Genomic DNA, 12,158 nt, shown 5'->3' with positions numbered 1-12,158 from the left:
ATTTCTGTCAGGCCATTGCTATAAATGCCCTGTGGGCTGTCAAAGTTTAACCAAGTTCTTTATCATCCAGATGTTCCAAAACAGGAGCCAACAAGTTCACCTTCCCAATCCACACAAACTTTTAAAAGCGGCCTCATTTCTAGATGTGCAAAGCAATCATTAAGGTCAAATGTTCTGCTTCTTCTCTAGAAAGCTAAACAAGAACTTGAGGTGCTATGTGACTCACAGGCTCTGTTTTTTGGCTCTTTGTACTAGGATGTCATGAAGCAGCAAGGCCCAGCTGCTCCCTAAGGGTTAGGGAGCCAAGCAGAATAACACAGCCAGCAGGACAGGCACCTCACCAGCCAGGGTCCAGCCTCATAGTACCTGAGGAAGGCGAGCAGGGTGGCCCAGTTAGGGCAGCCAGGTTACACCAGGAGTCCAGGTCATCAGGCAAGACCATGGTGACATGCAGGTCTGGGGCCAAGCTAGGAGTGCAAGTCAAGATCAGCTCTGGTGATGGTTACCACAGAGAGATAGGGCCCAGAGATCATCAAGAAGGTTCATAGTGGCAAGTCAACCCAAGGGTTGGAGATCAGATCTATGAAGTCCACAGCCAGGCACAGGGACACCCTGTGACAGAACTAGAGACAGACACACCTCCAACATAACAGAGAGTGAAGTTCCAGGCCTGAGCTTAAATGGAGCCCCTAAGCCTATGGGCAGAGGGTGTGGGTGGAGATCTCAGGTGAGGCTCGTCAAGGTCATCAAAGCCCATTACTGACTTCAGGGCCCTATGACTGCAACACAAATGATACTGCAGTTAGGTAACAGATGATCATGCTGGAGTAGCAGGAAGACTGTAACATGACTTGGCTCTAGGATATGTAAGAGAATGGTGGCATGGATGAAGATATACTATTTTTTTTGTGATTCTGAGCAACACTGAGACGTGCACATTCTTCCCAAGTTGCTCCAGCTTTACTGGAATGTCAGTGAGTATTGAGCATGCAGCATTGTTCTGCAAAGGACAAACCACACATAAGATTTTAGGGGTAGTTTCTTTGTAGCGTATTTACATTAAGATACAGATGCTCAGAAACAGAAAGCTGGGATTTCCTGAGCTGTGGAGGGAAAGAGAGAGGATGTGGCTGTTTCAGGCCTCAAGCAAAGAATGTCAAAGGAAGAGAACTCAGGAAACATATAAACAGAGTCAGTTCTGAGAAATGGCTTGATTTATCCAAGGAGATTAAAGTTGGTATGATAGGAAGAATTATATACCTCTTCAGCAAGCCCCAAAACACACAGAACTTTATAAATCTTACTTACAGGATTTCTATTATAACCACAAAAGGAGGAAACCAAGAAAATAAAATATTGGCAGTGCTAAGGTTTATTATTGTAGAAAGGGCTAAAACTGGAATGAAGGCATATGAAGAGAAGGACAAATCCTGAGGAAATCAACAGAGCATTATTAACTTCACTTCTGTCAAAGCTCCCCCTGAGTACTTCAATTAAAAAATGAACACAGTGTCATACATAAAGACAAGCCTTGCAATATGCTCAGCATTACACCCTGTCAACAAAATCTGGAAGCCTGTCTTGAGACTTAAAAATCAACTTGTAGACAGACAACCTTTCTGTCTACATGCTTTTCTAAGCATGGAACACCTCTTAAAAAAAAGATTTGACCTTTCAGATATAAAATAAATACCAGCTGAGCCTCTAACTCTGTTAAGAGTTTAAGGCAGAGGATTAAGAGAAAATGAATCAGAAATGAAGCTTTTAAATCTTTAACAGTCTAATAAAAAACCGAACTAGTGTGACCTCTTATCACATGTGGTAGGTGAGGAGAGATGAGGGTAGGATGTTAGAAAATGGACTGGAGCCAGAAAATCAGTCTACTGCCATCTCCCTGCAACATTTAAAGGAGTCAGGAAACTACTCCAATTTCTATATAGGGAGTGAGGACTTTGTCATTACCTTTCTCTCCCCAGGTAAACAGTAAAGTTTGGCATCCTTTTGAGAGATACCATCTCCTCTCCTGCAACATGGACTCCTTCATGCTATAGCAGACTTCTCCTCGGGAAAAGTGACTTAGCAAAAGCAAGGAATAAAATGGACATGATTGGCAATGTTCTGACACGCAGTGAAGCTCCCTCCCCACTCCTTTATCTTCACAGCCATCACCACGTACCACAGTCCCCTTCTGCATGCTTAGTAGCCACACTTCCACGTGTCTGAGCTGTCCCAGGCACAGACAGGATGCCTCAGCCATGAATGCTCCTGACATTGAAGTAAATCCTCTTTGGATATCGGACAGCTGTTCCTCTTTCTACCCTTTGACTCCCCTCTCCTCTCCTTGTGGAAGCAGACTTTGAAAGAATTTGGCTGCTGATGCCAGTGGGGAACTCCCACGAAGGCAATGAAGTTGCATGTAACTTGTTAGTGGGGAAGGAACTTCTGTGTTCGACCAGAATGTCACATTATAAGTGATGTTACATGTGATGAAGCACAGACTTACAAACTAAGGAACCCACCTTACTCTCTCCCACACAAATTCCTAAGGATCTCCACGCATTGACCATTATTTTCTGCTGCTGATTTTTTAAAAATCTCTAACATGAAATAATGCAATGATTACTTTAGTGTGTACATAGACTGTTCAAACAAAAATAGACAGGAAAAGAATTACACAACTAAAGACAAATAATTAACTCAACTCCCTACAAACTTGCCTAAATACCAAGATGCTTGAGGCTACCAGTTAAAACAAATTATCTCTGGATCTTTTATGCAAATATACAAATGTGTAGCTTGTACAATGATACTGATTCACCACATTTGATTTTTATTGTATTTGTGAGGTTAGCTTTCACTCCCATACATATGCAGGTTTTTTGCAACAGCATTCATAATTTCATCTCCAAGGAACAATGCTGGATTGACAGCATTGAAGTCTAATGCCTCTTGTTTAGTCATTTAAAGTCACGGAAGCTGTTGTGCAGCACATCTCCTTCATATCAACCTGCTTAACTCTGGGGGAGGAAGAAAGCAAGCAAGCAAAAGAATGTCCAGTATTTTGTCCCATTACCCGCTGAAATTATAACATCAAGGAAATACATTTGCCACAAAGTTAGGTGCACACTCAGAAAAGCACCTGAGGCAATCAAGTCTGCTGCTGCGAGCTGCATTTATCTGAAAGGAAGAGAAGTGAGGCCCTGTGAAACCCCAGGTTACCTTTTTCTCCTGAGCAGTGAGATTAGGGGTTCTCACAGGTGCATGGGGTATTCCTTCCCTCCGACCTCTGTTTTCAGGCAAAGGGTATAGAGGAAGGCCATGACAGATTTCCTTCAGGCTGGTCATAGCTGCTGAGGAAATACGAGGAGGAAAGGCAAGGGAAACTGGAGAGGTACAAGGAATGGGGAACGAAGGGTACAGGTAAGCAAGATGCTAAGCGATTCAGATACACCACCACTCTGGGGTGATTTCAAAGAGGACAGCCTGTTCTCTGGCTTTTGCAAACAGGCCTGTCAAGCAGAGAGGGCAGGCGACACAGGTGACACACCTCCCCCCTCTGTGCCATGCCATTGGCTCTTCCCTCCTCCCCCAAAATGAATGATTCACAGTTTTGCTGTTTATTCTCTGGGTGCTTTGTCAGCTCGTGCTGTGCTAAGCCACTAGAGCAAACTCAGTCACTTTCCAAATCATCTGATTCCCCCGATGTCCTAGTGAGAGTCATGGTCTGGAGCATGAACCTTGCCTGAGACCTCAAGGATTGTGCATTTACATTTCTATAGTTTAGGAACTAACTAAAAATTATTATTATTCACATCACTGTTCATACACACTGTTCAGCTAAGATGGGCATTCTCTGTTTGGCACCTCTAGGTATGGGCTGTTCCTCAGATCTCATCAATTTGTCTTCTAGACAACAGCGGTTCCCAATGATAACAGCAAGGTTTCCCCCTTAGGTGTTATCTCCTCTTAGTTCACAGGCATGAATGGATTTTAGTAGTAATAACCTGGAAATGTACTCATTAGCACTGGTAGTGGTTTTCTCAAGACAGGCAATAAATGGGACGAAGAATTAAGGCTAAGTCACTTTTATACCCTACAGTCATCAACAACTAGAAAGTCTTATGGTACTGCCATCCAGACATCACAAGTAAGTGAACATACTTAACTTTGATTTTCCACTCACAGTGCAACATAAACTTGGCTCTCCATTTTGAATTGTTGTTTAAATTATACAGGAGCTTCTTGACCTTTATTACATCCATGGAACTACAACTCGTGACCAGGGAATTTTTCCAAATGCCACAGTTTAAGCCTGGTTAAATTAACTGGGAGAAACATTTCAGGTAGGAATGAGCCTAAAACCTGGGAATAAAAAAATACCGCATTTTCCCACAAAGGCAGCCATCAACAAACGATGACAACAAAGCACAATTATTAAATGACAGCATCTCATTAATGTCACATTGGCTTTAGCTCTAGGACATACTGCACGTCCCCAGCTCCCACAGAAGATGCTTGAGTTGAAAGAACTCAGAACGTCCCAGGGGAGCTGAGCGCATAGCAGACTCAAACCCTCTGAAGGATACTAACTGTCATTTATGGCAGGAGAATTTTGTTTTGCAGTTTTACAGTATTTTAGCTGTTTTCAAACAAAAGGCAAAGACAAAAAGGAGAGGAAAAAGCCACCTTCATATTTTAAAATTTTCTATTGTGTTTTCTTATTAAAACCATTTTAGAAAGGAAGATAAGGGTGAAGTCAGAAAATTCTACCTCAAAAACAAGCTGAGTAACCCTGCCTTACTCAAAGGGTTCCCTGAAGGGAAATCAATCTTTCCTTATTCTTCTTTGTATGACCCACATTCTGCAAATCCCTCTAAGGTCTGATCCTGTGCACACACCGGCACAAGAATAACCTAGTCTACATTTGGACTTGCGGCGGACCTGCTTCCCTCCCGTCAAGCAGAAGTTAATGGTGTTACACTGCTGTGAAAGCTGAAGAAAGGGAGAATGAAGCTGGGGGGTGGGAACCGACTCCCTAAACTAAAATGATTTCGAGGCCCGAGCACTTGCACCCCCTGATCTCTACATGCTGGAGCCTCTCTTGTGTCCCTGGGAGCTTTGTCTCGGAGTCACCCGAGCAAACCCGACTTCAGGGCCATGCCCAGTGTGGCTGGGGCAGGCAGGTGTCCCAGAGCGGACAGCCCAGCTTCTCCGGGAAGTTTCCAGTCCCCTCACTGCCTTGTCCCAGCTCACGTCTGGGATTATGGAAAGAGCCCCCCCGCTCGTCCCCGTTCGTACGCCGTGCGAGCCGTGCCTAAACCAAAGCCCACAGCCACCCCGCTCTCCCCACGCCCTGGGGGTGCCTGGGGCTGGGCTGTGTCCCCGGGGGTCCGGGCAGTGCCCCGCTGCGGGGCGGGTGTCGTGTGCCGGGCCGCCTGGCAGAGGGTGCTGCAGGGACAGCAGGCACCGGCCGGGCGGGCTGCGCGGGGACACGCACACGCACGGACACGGACACGGACACGGACACGGACACGGACACGGACACGGACACGGACACGGACACGCACACGCACACGCACACGAACACGCACGCACCGGCTCCTGGAGGAGAAGATGCGGCTGGAAAACAACGCCTGCATCTGAGCGCGACTAGGACCAGCCCAGCCGACGAGGAGGTGCGGAACCGACCCATCCTCCTCCACCCCCCCCCCCCCCCCAAAACACCCCCCCACCCAAAACCAACCCCCAAACCAACAACAACAAAAAGCCAACAAAAAAAAAAATCACGTATAAAGAACAGGAAGAAGATCACATGTTATAATAATCCCCTTTGCAGCCAGACAGGACCAGAGAGGAGAACAGTTAGGACCGAGAGATGTGCTAGAGGCTGAAAGGGAGGCAGAGACAAAACTTGAAGACAACTAACCAGCCCTCGGGGGGGGAAGGAACCCCCCAGCCCTAAGCCTTGCTGCAGCAGGAGGGAGGAAGGATCCTCCAGCCCCCCCTCCCCGCTTTTCCCCCTCTCGCCTGGGCGCTGGGCACTGCACCTCCGCCCCGGGAGAGCAGCCCCCTGCCCGAGCCTGCCCTCCTGCCCCTCCCCGCGAACCGCAGCCCCTAAATCGCAGCCCGAAGCTGCGGTCCAGCAGCAGAAGCGGCAAGGGATTTCCCAGGCACCGGCACCGGCGAGCTGGCGTTGGGTTTGTTTTTGACTCTTAGCCCCCGGCGCTCGCTGTGTGAAGCAAATCCCTCGGAGGTGGGGGAGAAGTGGCTTCCGTGACAGCGGAGGGAGGAGGGAAATACAAGCAAATAAACCAAACCAAAATAGAAAGAGAGAAGAGCCAAGAAAGCACTTGCTTCTCATCATCTCTCGGGGAGAAAAGCCAACTCTGTTCTTCTTATGACCCTCTGCCGCAGGGAGCAAAGGGAAAGAAGGTACTGGGGCAGACCTCCTAACAAAGCAGGGTTCAGGCTGCCCGCACCCCATCGCTACCCCAGTTAGCAGCAGGCTGCGGGAGGTGCGGGGGGCTAGGGGAGGTTGCCGGGGGAACCCAGGCAAAGCCAGCCCGAAGCCGCACCAAAAGCAAGGAGCAGAAATGAAAGTTTCGAAATAGCATCCAAACAAGCGCGAAGGACCGGACCGAACAGAGCTCCCCGCATCGCATCAGCCCTCGATGGTGCATTCGAGGGGCTGCACCAGGGATGTGAACGTCCCCAGCCCGCTGCATGGAGAGGGGTAAAGACACAGAAAAGCCTTGTTATTTATTTATTTATTGGAAGCGATGTATGGGTGACACCCAGAAGGCATCCGAGCCCTGAAAAAAAACCCAAACACCTCTGCACCCAAACGAGAACAAGAAGAATGAGACAGCAGCCTTGACCCCTACACTGAGAGGAAGGTGAGCAGAAGGAAAGAAAGAAAACACAGAAAAGCCATGCAAGCACCAAACCTGTAGATTACTGCAGCTCTTTTTTGCTTCACCGAGGACAGATATTTTACCGACAGCCATGCAGCATAAAGGCATCATGCTGATTGTGTTCTTGGAATATCTTATTTCTGGCCATGGGGAAGCAGGTAAGCAAAATAAATCAATATTGCCATTCTGAAACAATTTGTCCTAAGTTTATCAAGGGGAAAGAAAATAGAAATGAGATCAGTTTGTTAAAAAAATTTATGTCAACATCTTTATTTTAGATTGGATTTTTACAAAGAATCTGGGTTAGTCAATATATACAAATGCTTCTTATTCCCTGCAACACAGAGCTTTATAGCTCAGTCTTCTCCCAAAGACTTATAACAGGATGTACAGTTTCATACATCCTTAAAAGAAAAAAAGTGTATGATTTTTATGAATGAAGGAAAAGTAAGAAAGAGGTAGATGGATTGAGATATGCTGGATATTTGTTTTGAGGATGAAACACTGCCTTCCTAGGCAGGACAAGAGTGAAACGACAACATCCTTGGAGAGCATCACTGTAGGAATCTGAATTATTCTCTCTTAACTTAATTTTGCATTGTTAAAAGTCAGAGACACTGTTTAGGAATTACTATTTATCCAAGACAGTCCATTGTTAACATGCAGTGGACAAGATTAAAATAGCATTAGAGAAAAAATGGATTAGGACAGAAAAAGAAGTTGATTAGTTGTGTGTGTATATGTGGGTGTACAAATAAGCATATATACGAATGATACAGCAGTAATGGTATTTACATAGGGTCCTAAAAATACCTGGATTATGATGGAGACAAATTCCTTAAGGGAAAAGAAGCAAAGCATTAGATTTTTTTCTTCCTGCTCTGGTTTAAGATATCTTTAGGTTTAAAAGGGATGAATTACAAAGATCAGGTTATTTTATTAGAAAAATAAAAATAATTATTGATAAAACAACAATACATCCTTGGTGACCTTTCCTTTGAGATACTGGCTTGGGAATCTCTCTTTCTGTACAGGAAAGCATATCAGTGGTTTAAATTTCACCTGTGTGCTCAGAGTATTAGGACAGGAACAACACTCTTCATGCAGTGATTTGAAAGCAATTGAAGTGTTCAGCTACCCTGCAAGCTCCGGTAAAGTCAAAGGCAGATCAGGTGGCTTCAGCTCAGATTATTCCCTAGCTAGAACCCTTTTGATAACGTAGACATCAGATTTCCATAACTGCAAGAGATATTTTCTGAAATACTGAAAAAAGCTCATAAATTTACAATCCTGTCATATTATCCAGTGACTCATTTGGGAAAAAGGCTGTCTATCACAACATGACAGGGAATGAGTGGAGGAAGGACATGTACCTTAGTCCTCTTAGTGTCTTATCTTGGGCATTCACTAGTTTCACAGGCTAGGACACTCCCTAAGGATATATATGTTGACACAGAGCACAGAAACGTTACAGAGATACCTTGTAAAGTTGCTGATACTGTTGCAGAAAGCAGCCTGTTATAAACTAGCCTAAATTTGCTCTGCATCCAATTCACAAAGTCAAAATGAATCTTCAAGGAAATGCAGCCCACAGCTGACTGCTTGGAAAGTGAATTTGAGGGGAGGGAGTGTGTTCTGTGTGGAGCTAAACACACTCAGGATAATGGTGTAGGACGCAGTGAATAACAGCAAAATAACTGGATATTGAAGGTGATGACGCTAAGGATTCAATGTCACTTTAAATAAATCTACGCTGCTTGGTCAAAAGGTTGCACAAACCATCAGTGTGTGGAAGCACAAGGGTTACCTGTTCATTTTTAATTCTTTTTTTTTTTTTTTCTTGAAGCAACACAAAAATCTTGAATTAACATTGAATCTTTATGGATCCTGTTACAGGCAGGGTCAGTACTGCTCAGACTAAGGTTAGTTTGGACAATGCTTAGCCCATCTGTGTAAAATGATTTGGAAGTCTCAGCCTTTTCCTGAGCAGAGAGGTGTACAGGGAAGTATGTTTTTGACATGCTTTATTACCCTATACAGTAAACTCCCTTATCAGCCCTATTGAGCCCTCCTGGTCAGAAGTGAAACAAATTGATGGGGCAGTTGTGTGGGGAGTACATGTAGTACTATATTTGCCGGGAGTACAATATTTGCCTTCTGCCATCTCTGTGCAGAGAAGACGGTCTGGGTTGTCAAGATTGGCTCCTTAGATCTTTAAATACAATGCCAGGGGAAAAGAAAAACCCACCTTAGTGGTTAGGCTGGAGGAGTCACCTAGGTTTTATACTGTGAGATGTGACACTTGGGTGATCCTTCCCCTAGTCTTATGCAGGTGGAGGGCGTTATTCCCCTCAAATAACCTCTGCATTGGTCCGAAAACTCCTGCATATTGGGCCAGTTGGCGGGACTGACAACAGCTGGGGCTCTTGCTTCAGCCCCAGCCAGCCCTGGAGCTCCCCGGGGGAGCAGTGCCCGGGCCAGCTCTCCTCCCGATGGCAGCCCTCCAAAAGGGGGCGTGATGTGGTCAAAAATGGCCATTTCCAGCACCAAGCTTAAAATCAGTTGCAGGACCTGATGATTAGCAGGGTTTGGTTTCCTCTGGTCTGGGGTTATTCAGCTCATCTGCAAAGGAGGCTGTAGGCGTTGGAGCTCACCGTTGCTCCAGAGGGGACGCGGGCAGGTGGACTGCAACTGGCCACGATGGAGGAGAGCCCAGACCTGGGATCTTATTCTTCTGTCCGTGCCTCAGGTCATGGAGGCAGCTTGATTTCGTAGCATATTCAGAACTTCACCTCTGGGGTATTTATGAAGGCTGGCTCATTCGCTCCAGTTATCAGGGCTATTTTAGTGCAGAAATACATCAGGCTACTCATAAGTGAATGAAAACTTGCCAAACTTATTTGCATGTTGGCCCCAGACAAACCAAACGATTGTATAGCACTTCTGTTGTAACCAGCATTAAGGGGTGAAGTTCTAGGTCTGATTAATAAAAACTTGAGCAACTCACGTCCCCAGGGTGGTTAGCTTTAAAAGAACATTTAAAAGTTTTTGGTTATTAAGAAAAAAGTTAAACAGATATAGAACAAGTGAAATCCAGGTTGGACATACATGCTGAAACAGCTTCATCAAAAACATAGCAGAAGGTGCACAAGGGTTTTAGTGTTTACATGTTGCTCAGAACTGTGAAATTTGCTCTCCTGCCTCACTGTAGGAGACTTGAACATGCAAAATCATAGATTTGCATATGGAAAAGAAAAAAAATTCCAATTCAAATCGCTCAGAAAATATTAGGCATCTTTCCAGTCACATCAGCAGGCTTTGACTGAGTTGCCATATGACTTTTCTTCTGTTGGGTATCCAAAGGAGGGTGGTAAAAAAAACCCTAAAAAGAATTGAACCTGTTTTTAGTTAATGTCTACAATGTTCTGTTGCATTACAAGGCTCTGAGGTAAAAGATCTCCGTTTGAAATGGTGTCCCAGGAATATTGATAGTATGACCTCCCTTGAACTGTGTGATTCCCTAATCATCAGATAATACCATTGTTATAACACGTGCCGGGCATGTGTCATTGACCTGCCACTTTGTGACACAGGTCTGAGGGACCAGAAAACAAACAAATATATTCATCATACCATTTATGGATCCAATCCCCCCTCCATGGAGTAAAAGCTAATCAACTTCATAATAACATGCAGTGCTCATGTGCAATCAAACTGTTTATTTCTTTATGAATTATTCAATGAGTCCTCCTGGCAGTTGGGCTAAGTTGTTTGTTCGCCTGGCTGCTGTTTCTCTTCTGCAGCATTCCCCCCTCACTGTCCAGATTCAACATTTCACGTTGTTTCCACAGAATCAGTGAGTGACGGACAGGCTGCACTATCCTTGCGGCCAAGCAATGTTCTGCCAATTGATTTCTTTAAATGCAAAGCTTTTAATCGACTGCAGATTTTGTTTTGCAATCTCTCTCCTTCTCTCAAACTCCCTTCTGCTAATTTGCACTTTGTTCTTCTCCCATTTTCCTAATGACACAGCAGTTCAGACAGGAACTGTTTATTGATGTTGCTGCATTAGCAGGCAGAGCAGATAAACCTTCTTGTGACTGTTGTTCAGGAGAACAACCATGTTTTACTTCCTTTTCCAGGTTCAGATAAAACCAGCCGAAAAACTCAATACAAGACTAATAGCCCATTTATCGGAAATACAAAAAGCAGCCATTCCCTTCAAAAAATGTTTCCTTTTTTACTTTCTCACATTCTTGTCTGCAAAGCTTCCCGTACATAACTCCTTAAATTTAGAACTCCAGCATCCCATTTACTTTGTGAAAGCTTCAGTGCTGTGATCCATCAATAGAGATGGACTTTCTTTTAATTACATGGTATATTTATTCATAATCCAATAGCATTTGTGACATGGACCCATTCTTACTCAAAACTAAGTAACTTGACTCTTAGTCAGAGCTAATGCTTGTTCAAAGCTCAGTTGTAAGACCAGTCCCACTTAAATTCTCTGGAGGCAAAGATGACACCTTTCTGCAGCACTGAGCAAAACCAGTTAATATCCAATCTACTTTCAACACAGAAATTGCTGTGCTTTCCTTATTTCCAGTAATTTGTACCAAAGAGCTTGGACACTAACATGAACCTATATGCCACTTGCAAAGACATTCTTGAGGAATGCAATTGTAGCTTATTATATTTTTGCTGACCTGCAAGGATAGATTTATCTTTATTTCAAGAATTCTGTGTGACTCAATGAAATTCATCCTCCTGAGCACACAATAATTTGGAATTTCAGATGCTCTGCAAAAAGGAGGAAGCTCTAAACAACTTTTGTGGAAACCCAAGTCCTTTCTCAGGATGAAAAGACTCAGAGAAATTGCAAGGAACCTCCCAGATAAAATCTCTGTAGCTCCTGGTGTTCCCCTGTAACTGTACCAGGCTCAGATGGAGTAAAAAGTTCATAACCAGAAAGAAAATACATTGAAATCATCATCAAGCAGTCAGGATGATGTGAAGGCTTGGTGAAGGATCTCCAGTAGTGTTAAGAATCACCTGCTCAGTTGAAGTTGGGGAGCAACGAACAGAACTGATAGAGCCAAACATCCCCGTCTTCTCTCCTTTCCTCTCCAGCTGACTTCTGCAACTCCTCCTCTCTCATGAAAACTCATCTCTGTGCTGGCACAGGGAGTGGTGGTGGGACTGAGGAGTGGCAGCTTTCATTCCTTTGACCCAATGACTATTAGG

At 44.6% G+C, this 12,158-nt stretch overlaps 2 protein-coding genes across 2 annotated transcripts in view; one reads left to right on the top strand and one right to left on the bottom strand.

Annotated features, from left to right (window-relative positions):
• Positions 1 to 3,423, bottom strand: part of UROC1 (urocanate hydratase 1) — a 43,834-nt gene extending 40,411 nt beyond the window's left edge. The window contains exon 1 of the mRNA XM_010571668.1: positions 3,220 to 3,423. Within this exon, the coding sequence (XP_010569970.1) occupies positions 3,220 to 3,345 (126 nt within the window). The 5' untranslated portion in view covers positions 3,346 to 3,423. The remainder of the gene's footprint in view (positions 1 to 3,219) is intronic.
• A 3,582-nt stretch (positions 3,424 to 7,005) lies between these two features.
• LOC104834403 (netrin-4-like) overlaps positions 7,006 to 12,158 on the top strand; it is a 50,912-nt gene continuing 45,759 nt past the window's right edge. The window contains exon 1 of the mRNA XM_010571657.1: positions 7,006 to 7,072. Coding sequence (XP_010569959.1) covers positions 7,006 to 7,072 — 67 coding nt within the window. The remainder of the gene's footprint in view (positions 7,073 to 12,158) is intronic.

The sequence above is a fragment of the Haliaeetus leucocephalus genome, unplaced genomic scaffold (genome assembly GCF_000737465.1).
Source record: "Haliaeetus leucocephalus isolate CR32 unplaced genomic scaffold, Haliaeetus_leucocephalus-4.0 Scaffold2, whole genome shotgun sequence".
Classification (NCBI taxonomy): Eukaryota; Metazoa; Chordata; class Aves; order Accipitriformes; family Accipitridae; genus Haliaeetus; species Haliaeetus leucocephalus.
The sequence above is the reverse complement of the archived record's forward strand: the minus strand, read 5'-3'. Positions and strand labels throughout refer to the sequence as shown.